This window comes from Microcebus murinus, chromosome 8 (assembly GCF_040939455.1).
Source record: "Microcebus murinus isolate Inina chromosome 8, M.murinus_Inina_mat1.0, whole genome shotgun sequence".
NCBI classification, from domain to species: Eukaryota; Metazoa; Chordata; class Mammalia; order Primates; family Cheirogaleidae; genus Microcebus; species Microcebus murinus.
The window spans coordinates 30,391,701-30,412,461 of NC_134111.1; the positions used below are offsets into that span (position 1 = coordinate 30,391,701).

Here is a 20,761-nt window from a genome sequence, read left to right on the forward strand (position 1 = left end):
GTGTTTTTAAAGCTCTGGAGTACTCTAAATAGAATTCAGGAATTCTTACCTTCAGATTTAATTTTATAATTAAATTCCTCTAAGATTCAATCTGTACACTTTCTTTAAAGTGAAAATGTTGGGTAGTTCCTTTTCCTCAAATTCATGACTTCTTCACATGAAAAATTAGTAAGAAATTTTTTGGTGACTTTGTTTTATTAAAATTATAAGACCTCCAAAAACATCTTGTTGCCCCTCTGTGCTGTGGAACTCCAATTTGTAATATGGGAATTATTATTCTTTGCATAGCACCTTAAAAACATAGCCAAATAAATGAGTAATTTGACAAAGTTGAGGATTTTCATTTAGATATTCTACATGCATAAGTCACTTGTATGATTGTCCATAAACAAAATATGAATTGCATTTTAAAGCCAGTTCATTTATAGATAAAAATGATAAGATAAAATACCTGTGTTTTTGTTGAGACAGAATATTCTGTGTCTGGTAGTATATTGCTTTGTATATGAAATGGAGAGTATTATTTCTGGATGAATTTGATCAAACGGCTTAAGTGAAGGTTTTGCTAACTAGTTATAAATAAAAGATATTCTCAAGTGAAAAGTATATAATTTCAAAGCAATAATATGCATTTAATTTATAAAATTGACATATTAATAATAAAAGCCCTAAAATGCAAATTACCCATTTTAAACTAACACCCATTTTAAATAAAAATCAAAGACTTCCCCTGTCATCTGAATTAGTACCTAATCTGTGGACTTCAACTTAATCAGTATTCACAAATCTTACTGATTTTTGTGATCCGAAGAGTGGTAACATTGAGACACCTACTCTGTTACCACACTGAAGACCTGCAAGACATCTTTCTGCCGCCTAAAACCCTATTTCCTCAAGTTTCCTGTCATTTGTCAGCTCTGCTTGATTCCTCTGTCCTTTTCTGTACAGTTTGGCTCTTCAGAATAACTTGAGTTGAGCTGCACTGATCTATCTTCAAAGAAACACATGGGTGAGGGGGAGAAAAGAGAAACCTGTTTTTACATAGGGACAACTTGGTTCTAGATTCCAAGGTAAACCAGGAAAAACTTCTTAGCTCCAACTTTTGTTGATTTGCCAGATATCTAGTTTGAACCCCAATATGTTCCTAAATTTCAGTTTTTACTCAAAGAGCTTTAAAAGTAGATCTTCTAGTATAAAATGATAGTGATTACTTTTATGTAGTTTTCTTGTTCCTTTCTGCCTGCTTCTGTCCTTTCTTAAGAAAAGCATTTTTACTCTCTTTTAGTCTACTCTTGGCTTTCAAAATACTTTTATTTAATTTTCTACGAAGATCTGTATTTTTCTGAGAAATATTTTGGTTCAAAAGAAAGAGCAATATTGTTAAAGGCTATAATTTAGTAGCTAACATAATATTGACAAAGAAAATGCTTTTCCCGAGTAAGAAAATATTATCCTGTGAAGGACAGTAAGAATATAAATTATGCCTTTTTTTCATATAATATGTGCAGTCAAAATTATTTCCTGATGTTTTTTAAAACTATTTTTACAGTCCCAGTGGGTCTTTGTTATCTTGCTTGGAGCAGGTTAAAACATACCTGCTTACTGATGGAACATGCAAGTGTGGCTTGGAATGTCCTCTTATTCTTCCCAAGGTAACAATTTCACAATAGATCTACAGCAGTTTTTTTATTTTTTAGGTACTTTGTATATTTGCTTTTCTCATTTGGCATTTTATTTTTTATTACTTCTTGGATCATACATTTTAATTCTTTATCTAATTAGACATCTTTTGCATGCATTTTGGAATGCTTAAAGATTATGAAAACTAGTACATATTCAAGAGTCATTTTCAAAGGTGCCAAACCCTATATTCATATTAAATATTTCATTAAAACCACCTTTGCACCATTTTATTAGAGCTATACCTATGCTTAGCATTTAATAGTGCAGTATTTTCTTTTGCTTCTGTAACTGCTCAAATCTGCAATGTTATTTTTAGCACTGGTGTTAATAAATCTGTCACAAATATTCCTAAAACCACAAAGCTGAACCCTCATAGCCAAAATATGAAGCTGTTTTACTCCTTTGCAAGATAAAAAGTAATATCATATAAAATGGCAAAATATTATTTGCTATAGAAACACATCATTATTCTCCAAATGTTTATTATAATGCTGATTTTGAAACAAAAGGTTAATAGACAACTTTTTTCTTTTTATTTGTATGTCAACACATTCCCAAAAAAGGATTTACATAATAAATAAGATTTTTTGTTAAGTAAATTAATAGATTTTTTAAATCAGTGAATAATATTAATATAGTAATAAAATGATGCCAAAGAAAAAGCATGTAGAAATATCATAGCTTTTTATTTTTTTAACTGTACTTCATCTGTTTTTGTACTGTTATAACATCAGGAAGTATCTGAGAACTTTATCAGATACTGTATCTTTCCATATATTAATCTTGGCTATCTTAGAGTTAGGATAATAGTCATTATTTACTTTGCCACTAAAAACCATGAGTTCAGCAGAAGTATTTATTAGTTATATAAAGTTGCTTTCTTAAATTTAAAAACTCGAGAAACTTTTATTCAGATTTATGGCTTAATCTGTGCACAACTTTTTTTTAAATAAAGGGATCTTTTTATTAAATGTTTTTACAGACATATTCTAAACAAAGGCTGTGCTTTTTCCAGGTGTTTAATTTTGATCCTGGAGCTGCTGTGAAACAGAGAACTGCAGAAGATGTTAAGGCAGATGAAGATGTCACAAAGCTATGCATACATAAAAGAAAAATCATTGCAGTGGCCACACTTCATAAAAGCATGGAAGCCCCACATCCTTCTCTGGTGCTCACCAGTCCCGGAGGAGGAACAAGTATGTAATATGGTGAAGGGTTTAGGAATTCTCCTCCCTCTAGAGAAGGAGTTGGTAGAAGTCACTTTGGCAAGCATTTTCCCATTCTATCTTTCAAGCATGCAAATGCTTTTAAAATTCTGTATCTCCTATCATGTTATTACAAATAGCAAGTTAGTTCCGAAAAATTACCATAAAGTAACTTCCCTCATTCCTTACCCAAGTCATCTAGTTAAATAATCAGAATAAACATTGATTAGTACATACAAATGATCATCAGGTGTGTAGAGCTGAGCTAAGGAAAGAAAAAGTGCCCTTGGTTTTTAGGAAACAAATGTAGCCTTTTTCCCAGGGCTGGATTGGAACCTGTGATATCAAGTCCCCAAAAGCAACCTAACAAGATTGTTAGAAGCTAGCGGTATTATTCTTTCAGTTACTTAATATCTCTTTATTGGACATGTCCTAAACAGAAATCAGCTTGCTGGAAAGGTTTTTATACTGCCCCCTCAACACTCATACATACACACACACACATACACTTTTTAAAAATATTTCAAAGCTGCAGAAAAATTGCAAGATTAGTTCATTGAGTACCCTTCACCTAGATTCACCAATTAACATTGTATTGCAGAAGTTGCAAATATTGTGACAATTACCCTGTAACTATTTCAGCACACAAGGACATTCTCCTATATTACAACAACCTAATTATCACATTCAGGAAATTTAACACTGATACAATGTTATTGTCTAATATGTAGTCTATATTGAAATTTGTCCCAATTGTCTAAATAATGTCTCATAGCTTTTTTTAAAAAAAAATCAGTCTATTCTTCAAATCCAGAATGCAGTCATATATTGTGCATTGCATTTATTTGTTAAATTTCTTTAATCTACATTAATTCCCCAGGCTTTTTTAATATTTCATGACATTGAAATTTTTGAAGAGTCCAGGCCATCTTTGCAGGATGTTCCTCAATTTGGATATTCTTGATTGTTTCCTCATATTTATGTTCAGGCTAAACACATTTTGGTAGGAATACCACATAGATGATGTTAGGTCCTCACCAGGAGGCACATAGTGTCAAGTTATCCCATATTGATGACATTAAGTTTGATTGCTTGGTTAAGATTGTATCCATCAATTTTTCCATTGTTAAGGTACCATTTTCCCTTTATGATTAATGTGTCCTCTGTGGAATTATACTTTAATACTAAGGAACTTCTTTTGTAAGGGCTAGAATATGAATTCCCTCCAAAATATTATAATCTACTTAACACTTGAATAAAAACTCAGAAGAAACTATGGCTAAACAACAAAGCATCTCTTTATGAAGGTTAAGTGATATTGTTCTGCAGAATTTGGAATAGAGATGATGAGTGTAACCTATAGTGATCAGAGAGACTTCAAGGGAGAACTCAGATTTGGACCAGCCTTGGAAAATACATATAAAGGGAATAGAAAAAAAATCTCCTGAATGAGTGTAGTATAGTTAAGGAATGATGTGGAAAGTGACTTGAGTAGAAGATTAGAAATGTATAGGTAAATTGGGGCCAAATTATTGTACACCTTGGATGCAAAGAACAGTTGAACGGTTGCCACATCATGCATATAATTAAAGATTTGCACTTAGAACTCATGTGAAGAAGCAGGAAGAGACAAATTTGGTGGTTATTAGCATAACGCTCCTTTCCAATAACCATCTAACCTTTAAACTTTAACAGGAATAATCAGAAAAAATTTTCTCCACTAAGGTATGTAAGAAAAAAAATCTTTTAGGAAACTTTTTCTTTTAATAAGCTACATTTTTTAAATTGAAATTTATTTTGCAATAATTTAAAGACATATTTAACAGTTATAAACTACTTAAAATTTACCTTTATCCTGCCAGCCTGATGTAACTGTTTTCATTTTTGCATATTACCTTGCACATGTGTTTGCACATACTCTTATTTGTGGCTGTTTTCATATCACATTATATCAAACGGTTTTATCTATTTCTACAGTCTATGTTATTGCCTTTCTAAAGACCCTAGCAAAATCTAGATCTAAGTCCTTTGTCATACCTATACATACAAGTTTAATTATTGAAATTAAAGGTAAATATTTAACTAGTACATCTCTACCCTCTTTTAAAATGGTACACTTTATTTGAGTAATTACTTTTACTAGCTTCAGAAATAAATAGCATTTATTTTAGTTTCTTAATTTTAAACTGTTATCATAAGGTTGAGAGTTAAATAATTAAAACTTCAGAAGACTCACATAGTAATTTTCACCTCTCTTTACTTAAATACATGAACATTTATTTTGTCTATGTTTATTCTTTTGGAAGGTCTACTTGAATATGCATTAAAGCACTTTTTTTTTTTTTGTAGAGGCAGGGTATCGCTTTGTTCCCCAGGCTGGTATTGAACTCCTGGCCTCAAGCAATCCTCCTGGCTGGGCGCCAAAAGCACTGGGATTATAGACATGAGCCACCATGCTGTGCCCATGAAATCACTTTGATGGGTGCCTAGCATTTACACTTGCCAACTCTTGTGTACTTCAGTTCCTAACTGTAACATAACAACATCAGCCTGACTTTTGTTTGTTTAGGTAGTATTTCTATTATTTTAAAGGTGGTAATTATTTTTCCCCAGGTATGGAAGAAGTCCTTTCTAAATCACAGCTACTATCTAAATTCTGTTAGTTTAATATAAAAATACCAATGCCTATATTTTTAATCCCTGAAATCTCTCCTTAACAAGAAAATAAACTTCAGTTGAGTTTATCTAGTACAATTATCTTATATCATTGGTTCTCAACTTTTCATATATTATATCCAGAAATCACTCTATCAAAGAACCCCCACCATGACAGAATCAGAAAGTCCAAAACAACATATATTCACTTTATTCTCTAACCACTTAAATGCACCCTATATAGACTTCTGTGTACTCTAGGCTGAGAACTATCTTCGAAATTATTATATGATTTGACCTTTATACTCTCTAGCAGATAGGAAAAATATATTTATCTTAAATGTGTAATTATCCATTTAAGTAAATATACCTCTGATTGCAAATGAATGTAACTATACTTGCTAATACATTGTAAGTCTCAAAATAGGTATGGCAAATATATAGTACGAAAGATGCCACTTTCATCTCCAGTGCGTGTAATAGACTCATTGGTAATTTCTCATGGAGCCCAGCTAGAGTTCAGCATCCTTTTCAACACAACTCTCTAAGCAGCCACCACCAATTGATAGGAATTGGCATACGAAATAAATTTTATTTGCCACCTCTGTTTTAGAGGGCACAACTTTATAAAATAGTTAAACATCCTTTGGGGCTAGAAAACTTAAACTAGATTTCTGACATGATAGAATGAAAATTCTGTATGATGAGCCAGCTTTCTTTTGTTGCTTGTATTCTCTCTGATCTCCAAAAGAACTGAAGGGATTCCAAAAAGCCAGAGAGAGAGAAATGCACTCACGTAAAAAGAGAATACTCAATTGGAATGCAGTACCAAAGGTTTTAGCACTCAGACAAAATTTTACATGAGAATTCTATTCTAATAAAAGAATTCCAATCTTTTACCTAAGTTGACTAAGGCTTTCTTTTTAACTATAATGACTAATTAAGGGCAAAGAAATTACAGTGTTACAGACATGATGTGAGGCTAAGCATGATTGTATTATCACTGCATTTATTCTTGTTATTATTCCAATTATAAAATATTTGGTATCTCCTTCATTTAATTTACAGAAATTAAGATTCTGACTCCTACAGTGAAAATGTTGAGATAAGGAAATATTACCATAGCTGTTCTGAGAAGGTTTCAGTAAGGTTATAGAAACATTTATAGTGTACAAATTTTCTGATAGAAATACCAGTTCATTTAAATTACCCAAGAAAATACTATGCCACGCAGATTACAATTTTCTATTGTAACTGTGTTCTTAAAATTTCTATCTAGGCTGCCAATTTTGATTTTGCATATTCTAAATATTATTAGAATGGCTAATGTCATTATGTACTGATTTAGATGCCCATGCTTTCTCAACAGATAAGAAGTAAACAAGCATAATGAGTAGTCACTGAGAACCACTGATCAACTAAAGGAGAATAATGTACATTTTTTAAATCAAAGTTTAAATATAGCACATAGAACATTTTTTAATTACATAGAATCACAGCTTTTATTTTCTGATTTGTTTCCAGATGCCCTTCTTCTCTTTCCCTTCCTGATTTCCTCCATTCTTTTCCTCCCTCCCAACACAAAAGAATCGAAACTATTAACAGAATTCTTTTTTTCTCTTTCACATCAGATGCAACTCCAGTAGTACCTTCAAGGGCAGCAACTCCAAGATCCATAAGAAATAAGCCTCATGAAGGAATTACAAATTCTGTAATGCCTGAATGTAAGAATCCTTTCAAGTTAATGATTGGATCATCAAATGCCATGGGAAGGCTATGTGTACAAGAACTGCCTGGAAGCCAACAGCAAGAACTCCACCCTGTCTACCCCCGACAAAGATTGGGCAGCAGTGAACACGGACAGAAGTCTCCATTCCGTGGCAACCATGGAGGCCTGCCCAGCCCAGCGTCATCAGGTTCCCAGATTTATGGAGATGGCTCAATCTCTCCAAGGACTGACCCACTTGGAAGTCCTGATGTTTTCACAAGAAATAATCCTGGTTTTCATGGAGCTCCCAATTCTAGTCCTATTCACCTGAATAGGACTCCTCTTTCTCCACCATCAGTAATGCTACATGGTTCTCCTGTACAGTCATCCTGTGCAATGGCTGGAAGGACTAATATACCTCTTTCCCCAACCTTGACTACAAAGAGTCCAGTAATGAAAAAACCAATGTGTAATTTTTCAACTAACATGGAAATACCACGAGCAATGTTCCACCACAAACCACCCCAAGGCCCACCTCCCCCTCCTCCACCTTCTTGTGCTCTTCAGAAAAAGCCATTAACATCTGAGAAAGATCCACTTGGCATTCTTGACCCTATTCCTAGTAAACCAGTGAATCAGAACCCTGTTATCATTAATCCAACCAGTTTCCATTCAAATGTCCACTCTCAGGTACCTGTGATGAATGTAAGCATGCCTCCTGCTGTTGTTCCTTTGCCAAGTAATCTCCCTTTGCCAACCGTAAAACCTGGTCACATGAATCATGGGAGTCATGTACAAAGAGTACAGCATTCAGCTTCAACCTCCCTGTCCCCTTCTCCAGTGACATCCCCAGTGCACATGATGGGGACTGGAATTGGAAGGATTGAGGCATCGCCCCAAAGATCACGCTCATCTTCCACATCATCAGATCATGGAAACTTTATGATGCCACCTGTAGGACCCCAGGCCACTTGTAGTGGTATTAAGGTTCCACCCAGGTCACCAAGGTCAACAATAGGGTCCCCAAGGCCATCAGTGCCATCAAGCCCTTCTACCAAGTCCGATGGACATCATCAATACAAGGATATCCCTAACCCATTAATTGCTGGAATGAGTAATGTACTAAATACCCCAAGCAGTGCAGCTTTTCCTACTGCATCTGCTGGAAGTGGTTCTGTAAAGAGTCAGCCTGGTTTGCTGGGAATGCCTTTAAATCAGATCTTGAACCAGCACAATGCTGCCTCCTTTCCAGCAAGTAGTTTACTCTCAGCAGCAGCCAAAGCACAGCTAGCAAATCAAAACAAACTTGCTGGTAACAACAGTAGCAGCAGTAGCAATTCTGGAGCTGTTGCCGGCAGTGGCAACACTGAAGGACATAGCACTTTAAACACCATGTTCCCTCCTACTGCCAACATGCTTCTCCCATCAGGTGAAGGGCAAAGTGGTCGAGCAGCACTAAGAGATAAGCTGATGTCTCAGCAAAAAGACTCATTGCGGAAAAGAAAACAGCCACCTACCACAGTGTTGAGTTTGCTCAGACAGTCTCAAATGGATAGTTCTGCAGTTCCTAAACCTGGACCCGACTTGCTAAGGAAGCAGGGTCAGGGTTCATTCCCCATCAGTTCAATGTCTCAGTTACTACAATCTATGAGTTGTCAAAGCTCTCACTTGAGTAGCAATAGTACCCCGGGTTGCGGGGGCTCAAATACTGCTTTGCCTTGCTCTGCTAACCAGCTGCATTTTACAGATCCCAATATGAACTCCAGTGTTCTTCAGAATTCACTGACACAGAACATACCTTTAAGAGGGGAAGCCGTGCACTGCCATAACGCAAACACTAACTTTGTTCACAGTAACAGTCCAGTCCCCAACCACCATCTTGCAGGTTTAATAAATCAGATTCAGGCTAGCGGGAACTGTGGGATGCTCAGTCAGTCGGGCATGGCTTTAGGAAATTCATTACATCCCAATCCACCTCAGTCAAGAATTTCAACGTCCTCCACTCCAGTGATACCAAACAGCATTGTTAGCAGCTATAATCAAACAAGTTCTGAAGCAGGTATGGTTTTATTAGAAAAAAGTACCCGAAGGTACTAAACTTTTCTACTTTTTTAAAAATTTGTACCAAAATATTTATTATGATAAGAAATGATCCTTTCCCCATTGTGAAATTCTCTTCATTTCTTTAGTATTTATAATTTTATTTACAGAATGCTAGGGATTTGTCTATTGGAAAGAATAACAGCTAAGAGGATTCTATGTGTTTCCGTTATTTGTTGTCAATCTGTGTCATTTTGAATATTGTTTGACATTCATTTGGTTGTATAACCGTTGGACTCTAAACTGCAAAAGAAGCCATAAAAGGCAGGGTTTCCTGGTTCATGAGACATGTCCTTGGCCTATGCCAATATAAAAGCCGTTTCCCTAGCTTTTGTTTGTATTCAGGTAAATGAAGTTCATCTTGGAAAACCCAAAAAGGCAAAAATAAATGGATATTTTTTTTCTTGCTGCTGAACAGAAATAGGTGAATGAATAGGAAAAGGTAACTAGAAGTTGTACAAAGTAGAAAGCTGTCTTCTAATGTGTTTTCTTATCCTAGTTTTCTATCCTTCATTATTACTTGTTTGAGAAAATTCAGAAATGGATATCGGCTACTCCCTTTTTTAAAAAAAAGTAATAATTTAAGTTTTCTAATAAAAAAAGGCTTGAAAATCTGATTTCCAGAATTTTTAATCTTGAAATTGTTTTATGATTTTCTTGTAGAACTAAACCCTTTTTACCATTGATAGTAGGTTTTGAACCCAAATTTGTTGTATGTCTTCGTCCAATATTAATGAAGGAGACAGATTTATTTAAAAGTAGATGTATTATTGGGAAAAGACCTTTGTTTTGTGCAATAGAGTCCTCAGAAATTGTTATAAAAACTGTACAGAAGCACTTAAGACATATATACATTAAGACATCCAAAAATTTGACCATGAAAACTTTAGAAAAAATACTCAAAACCCAACACTAATGATTTGTGGGAAATGACAGGGAGGAAATACAGGACAATTGTAAAGATATTATTCATATATGAAAACAGCATGCTTTAAAAACCAGATTGCTACTGGAAATGAGAAAACTGCTGAGGCTTTTAATAATAAGCTAGTGTGTAGATACGTATAGACTGTACAATACCACCATGCTGGAAAAGCATTATAACCTACATATCTTTGTTGCTGATGGTAAAAATCAAGTATTTTCCTTCTTGGTGTTACCACTCACACCTGCCATCCTTCATATCTTGTGTTATATGTTATGTTTTGATGTCAGTATTTAATGAAGAACTGTTCAATGACCTCTTGTGTTAAAAGAATATAAGGTTTAGAAGATATTTGAAATGACTAGTGCCTTCTTAATATTCTTAGTTTAAAGAATCTCATGAAACTTTATTTTTTATGTGTTTGCAGGATATTTTTCCTATAAAGGTCTTCCAACTTTTTACTGACTCTTATTCTTTTTTTAGATAATTCCACACAAATGAAAATTTAATCTTATGCATTTAGTGGGTTAGATGTATACAAAGTCTTTATTTAAAAATATACCATATTTATTGAGCATACCTTCAATCATTTTGATGAGACATTGTTTGTCTCATTGTGTTATATAATTCTGATACCCCTTACCTCAATTTACTTCATTTCAGGTCTAAGTTCATATGTGCAAAGTGTATGTATTTTACTGATGTATTTCAATTTGTCTATAATGGAAAAGACCAACATTTATTTATATTTTTGTTTCTTCTGATGGTCAAGTTTAGACTTATTTCACATAGTCTTGGTCATTTATTTTCTTGTTTCATGTGTCTCTGTAAAACACCTGACCTGTATTGCTACTGTTGGGTGTATCAAAGAACACAGGTTAAGAATTTGTTAACATAAGAAAAGTATAAGCATATAAATAGCTAAAAGGGACAAGAATAAATGTTCCGTAATAATATGGATGTGACCGATCAGTGTAAGCTAACAGGAAGCATATGCTTAATGAAAATCTAAGAATTTTAAAAATATTAAACCTAATAAAATTAAATACTAATTAATGTGCATAGGTCTGATGTGCAGCTGGTTATGAAAACGGGTTGTTTTACTAATTAATGCAACTTTTTTGATGAGCTAAATATTGAAGCAGTTTCTAATGCCATGTTTCTTTTTGCTATTTACTGAACTGTGTCAACTGAATGTACTATCATTGTAATTGCCTAGCCTACATACCTATTTACACTGACATTTATTCATTCATGAAACAAACATTGACTGCCAAGGCTGGGCATTCAGAATGATATAGCAGGTAACAGTCACAGCTATCCCTGTAAGAGTATTGCCAGTTTTTCATATCATACCAATAAGATATTAGAAGAAAAACACATTTTATTCTTAAAATGTTTATAGCTATCGTCGAGTACCTATTCTGTGCGAGGTGATTTACCTATATTATTTCTAATATGTGCAATTTTCAAAAGTATAAAATATTATTGTCCCATTTTACAATTGAGGAAACTGAGCCTCAGCCAGGGAACTTAAGTAACTGTCCAGGATCATGCATAAGTGAATCAGGATTTGAACTCAGGTTCCTCTAATTCTAAAATCCATTTTCTTCCCAGCTGCATAAGTTCTTCTTCTGAAATATTTAGGGGGTCAAAAATATTGTTTTCTCTTTCAAAATCTTTTTAAATGTTCAAAAGGTAATGAATTAGAGCACATTAATGCATGTTAGAAGCCACATTTGTAAACGTTTGGTATACTTTTAGACGAAAGTCAGTTTTGCCTTCTCTCTTTGGACTCTGATATCACAGCATACCATGATTAGAATGTTTGTGTCGATGCAGATGAAATGTCAAAAATATCAAGAGAACTACCCCTTATTTGTGAGTTGTATTTGGTGGCCTTTCTTTTAATGAATTATCACCTCAGCTACTCAGGTAAGAATGGGTTTCCTAGTGGATGACATGTCAATAGACCCTTGAAAGAGGCGACTATGCAGATGCTAGTCATGCCATTCCAGGCATGGTAGCATGGTGAGGGCAAGAAAGACCAGCAGGCAACATGGTCCAACTCTACTCTGTGGTAACAGAGCCGAAACACAACTCAGGTGACTGCCTACTCAATCCAGTGCCTTGTCTACTCTCTTAAGCAGAAGTTTCAAAATACTACATTAAGACATCAATGAAGACAAAAAATAACTTGCTCTAAAAATGCTTAATTCAATTGATAATTTTTCAAACTTTTTTTAAAGAGAGGTTTTCTATTTTAAACAATCCAAATAGTGATTTTTAGGCTATTTGTGAGTTCTGTGAAACTCATTTAAAACACACCACAACTCAAGTATGGGAATTGGAGGCAAAGATAGTAACAAAATCAGATAAAGTTGTGAAATACTTAGAAAACATTTCTAAAACTTAAGAATATACAGGCTTTATTAATTCTATTTGGTGTTTTCAAGCTGCCTTTCTACTAAATCATCTGAATACTTTGTTTTGTAAAGTTTACAGGTTTCTATTGGCTTTTTGAATATGAAATTACAAGTAAAGTTTCATATTCACATGTAACAAATTTACATGATTTAGAAACTGAGCAGTAGGATACTTGAGGGCATTCCTCAAGTTGTAAAGCAAATCTCTGGCAGACTTGGCAACCAAACCCCAAAGTTCCTGATTCTCAATCCCAACACTCAAACTGCTAAACGCAGGTATGTACTGAAAATCCATCAGTAGTGTACATTTAAAGCAACTTTCAGGGTTTTTTGTTGTTTGTTTGTTTGTTTGTTTGTTTGGTGGGAGGGTCGTTTGTTTGTTTTTGTTAGAGATAGAGTCTCACTCTTTTGCCCAGGCGAGAGTGCAGTAGCATCATCATAGCTTACTGCAACCTGGAACTCCTCGGTTCAAGCAATCTTCCCAACTCAGCCTCAAGAGCAGCTGAAACTACAGGCACATCCCACTGCGCCCAGCTAATTTTTTAATTTTTTGTAGAGACAGGATGTCACTATGTTGCCTGAGGTGATCTTAAACTCCTGGGCTCAAGCAGTCCTCTCGTCTTGGCCTCCCAAAGTTCAGTTTTTAAAGAGAGATAAATGTGAACATGTAAGTGGTTACAGCACATGTCTTATAGTGTTCTGGTTGAGGGAGGAATCCAAAATTAAGTGCCCTTGACTAGAATACTTCAAAGACTTATACTTCCTTGAGCCTCTGACTACTGCACACCTGCTCACAGATAGCAAAAACACATATGCCAGCAACCTGGGCCTCTGCAGGGGACTTAGTCTTGTCAGTATCCACACAACAATCCAGCCTTTCTGTAGCCCTGTGGTTTTTCACAATTTTCAAAGAAGAAAAAAGATTGAGATTATTCTGCTAACATACTTATTAACAACCCTACCTTCTTCCAATATGATAAAGTCATTAAATACAACATAACTTTTTCAGTTTAAAATCATTTTTAGGCCGGGCGCTGTGGCTCACGCCTGTAATCCTAGCTCTTGGGAGGCCGAGGCGGGCGGATTGCTCAAGGTCAGGAGTTCAAAACCAGCCTGAGCAAGAGCGAGACCCCGTCTCTACTATAAATAGAAAGAAATTAATTGGCCAACTGATATATATATAAAAAAAAAAATTAGCCGGGCATGGTGGCACATGCCTGTAGTCCCAGCTACTCGGGAGGCTGAGGCAGGAGGATCGCTTGAGCCCAGGAGTTTGAGGTTGCTGTGAGCTAGGCTGACGCCACGGCACTCACTCTAGCCTGGACAACAAAGTGAGACTCTGTCTCAAAAAAAAAAAAAAAAAAAAATCATTTTTATATTCTCTTATTTTTTTAAATAAAAAACATTTAGTTTACTCTTCTAAACACATGAAAATATTCTCATCTGAGGGGCAGAGTATGGGTTTATGCCAGAAGAGAAAATAATTCAAACATTTATTTGCCTTAACTGTTAAAGAGATACATAACAAGAATATAAATAAACCTACAAATAAATGTTAATGAGTATTTTTATATATGTATATTTTTTTAAAACTTAGCAAAAGAAAGTTTTCTTCAGCACAAAATACACTTGATTGAAACTCAGGACAGCCATTGATATGGTAGGTGTAAAACAATGAAATAGTGAAGCCACAAAAGAACACTGGGTAAAAGACTAAAAGTTATGAGTTTGGGTTTTTGTTCTGTGTGTTCATTTATTCTCAGAACATGCCAGTAAAGAATATAAAGGGAGTTGTCATCTCTACATTGTCTAGAAAAGGCTACAGGGGTAGAAAGATCGGAGAATGAAAATACTCAAGGGTGGCTTGTACTGTGTATGTTAGCCCTCTCAGGATATGGGAGGGTTGTGTGGAAAAAGTCTTCTCTAGTTATATAGACTAATGTAGACTAAAGAAAGAGGCAGAGGTTTGTTGAAGTTTGTGACTGAATGAGTAAGAGTTGCTGTTGAAAGTATGCCACCCAAATTTTTAAATCCTGGTTTTTATTCCCCATCTGATGTGCAAAGCTTATAGGTTAAAAATCACCTTCTGCTCTTGTTTTTTTAACCAAACTATATTAAATTCTGGATTGTGTGATAAAAATCTATGTCTATTCTTTTGGTTAAATTTTTGCAAAATGAGCCATTTCTTTGCTGTAAGATATTTTTACTGCAGACAATGTCTTGCTGTTTAAGAAGGTCTCCTAATATCAGGGTTACACCACTTATTTTGTTTACATACTTCAGGTTTAACGTTTTCTTGTGTACAGAAAAAGGAGTTAAAAATGTTTGATTTTAGACATTGAGTTTGTATAATCAAAGGTGATAACAGAACTCAAGAGTGGTGTGATATGTTTGCTGATTCAATGATCTATTTTGTACTTTTCAAGAAATAAATTGTCCCAGTGTACAAATTGGGAGAATTTTATTCCATTGCAATACATTAAATTCACTTATAAAGCCACTAGAAATTCTTCAGTTGTCTAGGAGATGCCTAAGTTATTATTTACTAAAATTAAGTGGTCCAAAATCATTTAAACAGTTTCAAAAAGTATGCAGATTCTAGGGAGTAATGTTAACTCTACAAAAATTTGACTCATAAAAATAATGCTAATAAATTTCCTATGGTGTCATCAAAATGAATTTCATTTTCACATGCATGTAACACTAAATAAATCATAAAGTTCTTATCTTCTAGGAACTTATATCAAACAACATTAACACCTGTCAAGCAAAGAGTAAAGTAAAACTTAGTTTCTAAGCATTATACCTCTTGAAAATTCAAAGTAACAACTCACTTTTTTACAGATTAAAAGTGGACCTAGACAACAGAAGTATGAAGGAGTTGCTGAGGTATTCCTGGGGTTGGAACTAGTCCAGGGAACTCCAGAATGTCTATACCAGATTGTGGGTATAGGTATAAGAGCAAGTATATTCATCAGCTATTCTAGAGCAAGGCTCTAGATGACAACTCCACAGGGACCCCTTTTACACTATAGTCTGATAAATATGCTCCCTAAGCACAGTTCCATAGACCATCTCCCACAGAGTTGAAAAACACAGAAGCCTTATAAAGCAATTTTTTTTAACTTTTTTTACTTCCCACAATAAGAAATTAACTTGCATGACAATCCACTATATATATATATTTAATGTATAACAATTAAGAGTTTAATGAAAAAATACTTATTACATGTGATGTCCTCTGATAATTGTTATGCCATTCTATTATATCCTATCTTATTCTATTTCTGCTTTTGTTTTAATGACAGTCATGACTCACTGAAATAATTTTATCATCCACTAGCAAATCATGACCTAGCATTCATGTGTATAAGCTAACAGAGTTTCCACAAAATAATGTTCTTTACATTTTCTTTTCTATTTAATTTATCAAAAAAATACTGGTTGGGGCATACTAATTTGATTTTGCAGCCCATTAATAGGTCTCAGTACTGTTTTAGAATATTCATGAGGTAATTAGTTCAGCAGATATTTATTGAGCACGTAGAATGTTCTATGCACTGTTTTAGCACTGCCGATAAAATAGGGTACAATAGAAGGATACAAAGTTAGCCATATTAATAATCTAGAAACTCAGTTTGCTCTGCTCATTAAACAAAATGAGATAAGACTTCTGATTGGAATATTGATGGAGCATTTTAACTATTATGCATGCTAGTGCATATTCAAAGAACAGAAATCCTACCAAACAAGAGACTTATACTTTTTTCTCAACATTTGTTTCCTCACAATAAATATTAAGAATATGATAAAAGAGGCTTTTGGGGGGAGGGGGGCAGGAAACCTTGTTACTTGAATAAACTGAAAAAAATCTCAAGCATTTTAAATTCCAGCAGTTTTCAGAGTAATTCCATGTATTAAGAAAGGAAACAAAACATGATAATAGCAATTTTTTTTAAAAAGCCTCTTTTTCTGACCCCATTACCACTGCCTCCTGAAAAGACTGGCCTCCTGGACACAGTCGCAACTATGCAGACATCACATTCCAAGATTCAGGCTGCTTCCCTTCCACAGTTCTTTCTCCTTCCAAGCAGCTTGACCCCTTGAGTGTGCAGATCATTTCCTCAGGGACTGCCATTTCTCCCTTCCCCATCTTCACTTTCTCCTAAATGCTTTGGTTTTGGGACCCTCCCTCCCTTTCCTATGGAGAACAAAATAGCCACTAGTCCCTAGGGCTTCCTTTCTATTGCTGATAAAGGACTGTTAGCAATTTGTATCTGAATCCAAAGCACAAAGATAGAGATTTGCTATATTTTTGTAAATACACATTACCATGCCCTGTTACTAAGGCTTGAGAAAATAAAGTCTTTTTGGAAGATCTAGTCTTATAAAAGTTATTTTTCCAATATATTATTATTGTTATGATTAAAAATCAGTCCTTTAAGTACAGAGGAGAAAATTTCACTATTTCAATGGGATTGAAAAGTGAATTATATTTATTAGACTCACTAAGCCATGATATTTTTTCTTATCTCAAGCAGCATTCATTTTTATTAAGGGTTACCACTGACCCTGTTTGCAATAAAAGGACACTTACCAAAGCAAATGATAAAGGTCAAATGGTGAAAGAATACCTTCTATATTACTCATTTCTTAGGTTCTTGAATTTTATGGATAAAAATCAGTATTGGGGCATATCAATTTAGAAAAGGTTCTCAGCATAAAGTAGTGTTTATTCAAAATTGGAGATATAGATCAAACTGGTATAATGACATTTTAAAAACACTTCATTGGTCTCCTTGGTATGAACTTTATGCCCCATTGTACACATACAAAGACATGTATAACAATATTTTCAATATGCAAGACCCAGCCTTATAAGAGATTAGCACAATATAAATAATGACTTGGTGACCAGGAAGAAGAGAAATAAATTTAAAAAGGTATACATTACCTTTGTTTTGAAAAGCAGTGTAAAAAATGAGACAGATAAAACATCTTAAGAATTGAATTAATATTAGGAAAATATTCCTTAAAAATTTACTGATGCTATTTTATATACACACACATTGTATACACATCTATATTATAAATTATAAGTGTGTGCAGAGTACTGTTTATATCCAGAAATCTACCCCACTGGGCAAGCTGCCACTGTTGCTTCCTCATTGGACTAGACAATCTCAATCTCTGGGTGACTAGGTATGTGATCTTACACCAGCTAAGTTTATTTGGGTGGCTTTCCTATCTTCTCTCCTACTCTTTAAAAGCAACAGAGACAATGAGAAAAAAAATTTGCCTGTTCATGGTGCTGCTGGCTGGTATGAAATAATTATTTTTTTCAATTATAGTACTTCTTCAGCTTACTAACTTGTTCTAATCTCCTAGCTGCATTTTGCTTATTTACTGCTAAACATCTAGTGAATAATTTGCTTTTTTAAAAACTCAGTAACCACCTCTTTTATTAGATTAAGGACAAAACATCTTGGCCACAAAAACAAAACAAAACAAAACCCAGCTTTAACAAAACACTTTTCCCCACATGCTTCAATGGACCATAAAGTTTTTATGCAGACCTATGAAATAGGTTCACCAGATAGTGCCTTTTCAAGATCAATTGGTCCAGAAATAAGTAATCTCCAAATTTCCCTCCAGCTATTCAAATTCATACAAATTCAGGTCTGCTTTGAATGACTGCAAGCATTAATTTTGACTTTAAGAACTCATTAGTTTGAGGTGGACCTTTCCCTCTATAAGGTGGTTTTAGCTTCTTAAAATATCTAGAAGCCGTCGGAGGTAACTTGTCATCTTCCAGCCATCTCCTTCCCAGTGTCCCTTATCTCCTGGCATTGGACCAATATACTAGAGAGTTAGTTTTCCTGTTCTCCACATAAGCACCCACACATAGTCAAATTTTCTGACTTCTAAAAGTTGAGTAAAAGCTTTGTGATCTTTTTAATAGATTCATTCAACCAACAAACATTTTTTGAATACCAACCATGTGTCAGAGACTGTATTAGGTCTTGGAAATACAAAGGGAAATAAGAAATGATTCTTGCCTTTAATGGTTTAGAAAGATGATTTCAATTTCTTTAGTGCTTATCTAAAGCAGCAGGTTTGGCCATGGCTAGGGGGAGCTGGGAGCATGGGAAAACAGCTCACAATATTTTTCAGTCATATTTTCTTTGTTTTGGGGAAACACAGGACTCTTCATTACCTTTCATTCACCTTATTATCTCCTTGTCTTTTTTTTTAAATGACTTTGCTTTTACTTAGAAGCCCTTTCTATCTCCTTTTCATCTCTCAAATCCCAGATCAAATGTTACCGCTTGTGTAGTTTTCCCTGACACCTTCAGTTTTATAATTGTCTCCTTGTTACATACCTGTTACAGGTCTTAACATATTGCATTAGAGTTGCACTAGCTAGTATGTGAAATGAGCTTTAAAATTCCCTTGTTCATAATAAGCTCTAAATAAGTATATATTTGAGAGAGGAAAAAGAAAGGGAGATTTCTGTGTTTATCACTTTGCCTAAACTCCAAGTTCCTGCAGGAAAAATCTGGGTTTTGGGGTTTTTTATTTTAAATTTATACCACCATTTCTATCTTACTGTCCAGAAGAGTATACCTGTTTGTTACATTAGTTTGTTGAAAATTAGAGAAAATAAAAAATACATCTTGATTCATATATTACCCCTAAGAAGCTATGGTATTCACCACTTCCTTTTTGGTAAGATAAAAATACACCCAGAGTACCTATACTTTCTCTAGTATAATTCTTCAAGAATATTTAGATGGAGAGCTTTTAAAAATAATGTTATCCCCAAATGGCTACTTCCTTGAATCATAAATATGTATACTTCTCTGTTGTAAATTAAAGATAAAAAATAATAATAACCTAAGGAAAACCTTCTTCTACAAAGCCTTGTCGTGTACATAGTAGAGTATTTTGAAAATGTGCTTTGCCTATGGTTATAGAAATGGAAATCTCTACATTTAAATATTGCCATTATTATTTAACAGATAGGAAAAATTGCCACAGATAGTGATTGCTAGTAAATAAGACTCTTTATTAGCTCATTTAAAAAGATGGTTTCCAAATGCAAATAATTCACAGTACCTATTTATGGAAATAGCAGCAAGACTTCAGAAGCAATGAAATGTTTAAGGTGTTGATTGTTTTTGTGTAACAAATCTGAATTAATATTTAAAGAATTATATATCATATATCTACTTCAGCATTTGGTATCTCTTACCCTACTCTTTGTGAACACAGTCATTATTTCATGGTAATATTTCATAAATATGTATATGTTTTCAGAGAGTTTTTTTTTTATCTCATTCTTTAAATGAAACACAGAAAACTTTTAAAAAAGAAAGCAGACCATGACAGCTGGGAAAAATTACGAATCCTTGCTATAGAATATTCTCTAAGGTATGTTGAATGTGCTGATTTATACTTACTATTACCACAGCACCACCACTATGACCACTAATGTCAATAATAATTCCTCTTATTTATATAAACTTGTACACATTACAAACCTTTCACTTACCTATTTTCAATCCTCACAACAATCATGAATTTTTTTCTAAGGAAAAAATTCAAAGGTAGCAAAGTGTACACAGAAAGATTTTCATCTCTATGTCATATATAATGATGAAAAATCAAAATATAAATGCCCAACTTTATCAGAATGGTTCAATAAATATGATCAATACATATACTACACTGTTAAAAATACAAAGTTTGTATATCAAAACAGAAAATTCTTGTGTTTTTCTATTAAGTGAAGTCAAAAAGAATATAAAATTATATTGGTACTCCTGGAAACATTTCTGTGTATTTATTTGAACAAAGCCCCAATGGTAACATGGTCAAATGTAAAGTTGGTTACAATGGCATAGCATAGCAGTAAAGTATTTGAATTATTTTAGATTTTCAGTGATACTGGTATTGTTCATTGTACCATATACATGTTTAATATTTTAAAATAAAATTAAATTCATATACTTTTTTGTTTTGAGTCAGGGTCTCTCTCTGTAGCCCTGGCTAGAGT

At 34.1% G+C, this 20,761-nt stretch overlaps 1 protein-coding gene across 5 annotated transcripts in view; it reads left to right on the forward strand.

The window, feature by feature from the left end:
• MBD5 (methyl-CpG binding domain protein 5) overlaps positions 1 to 20,761 on the forward strand; it is a 399,974-nt gene that overhangs the window by 342,971 nt on the left and 36,242 nt on the right. For all 5 annotated transcript variants that reach the window (XM_076005508.1, XM_076005506.1, XM_076005509.1 and 2 more), the window contains 3 exons: positions 1,550 to 1,652; positions 2,699 to 2,879; positions 7,175 to 9,310. In XM_076005508.1, coding sequence (XP_075861623.1) covers positions 1,550 to 1,652; positions 2,699 to 2,879; positions 7,175 to 9,310 — 2,420 coding nt within the window. The remainder of the gene's footprint in view (positions 1 to 1,549; positions 1,653 to 2,698; positions 2,880 to 7,174; positions 9,311 to 20,761) is intronic.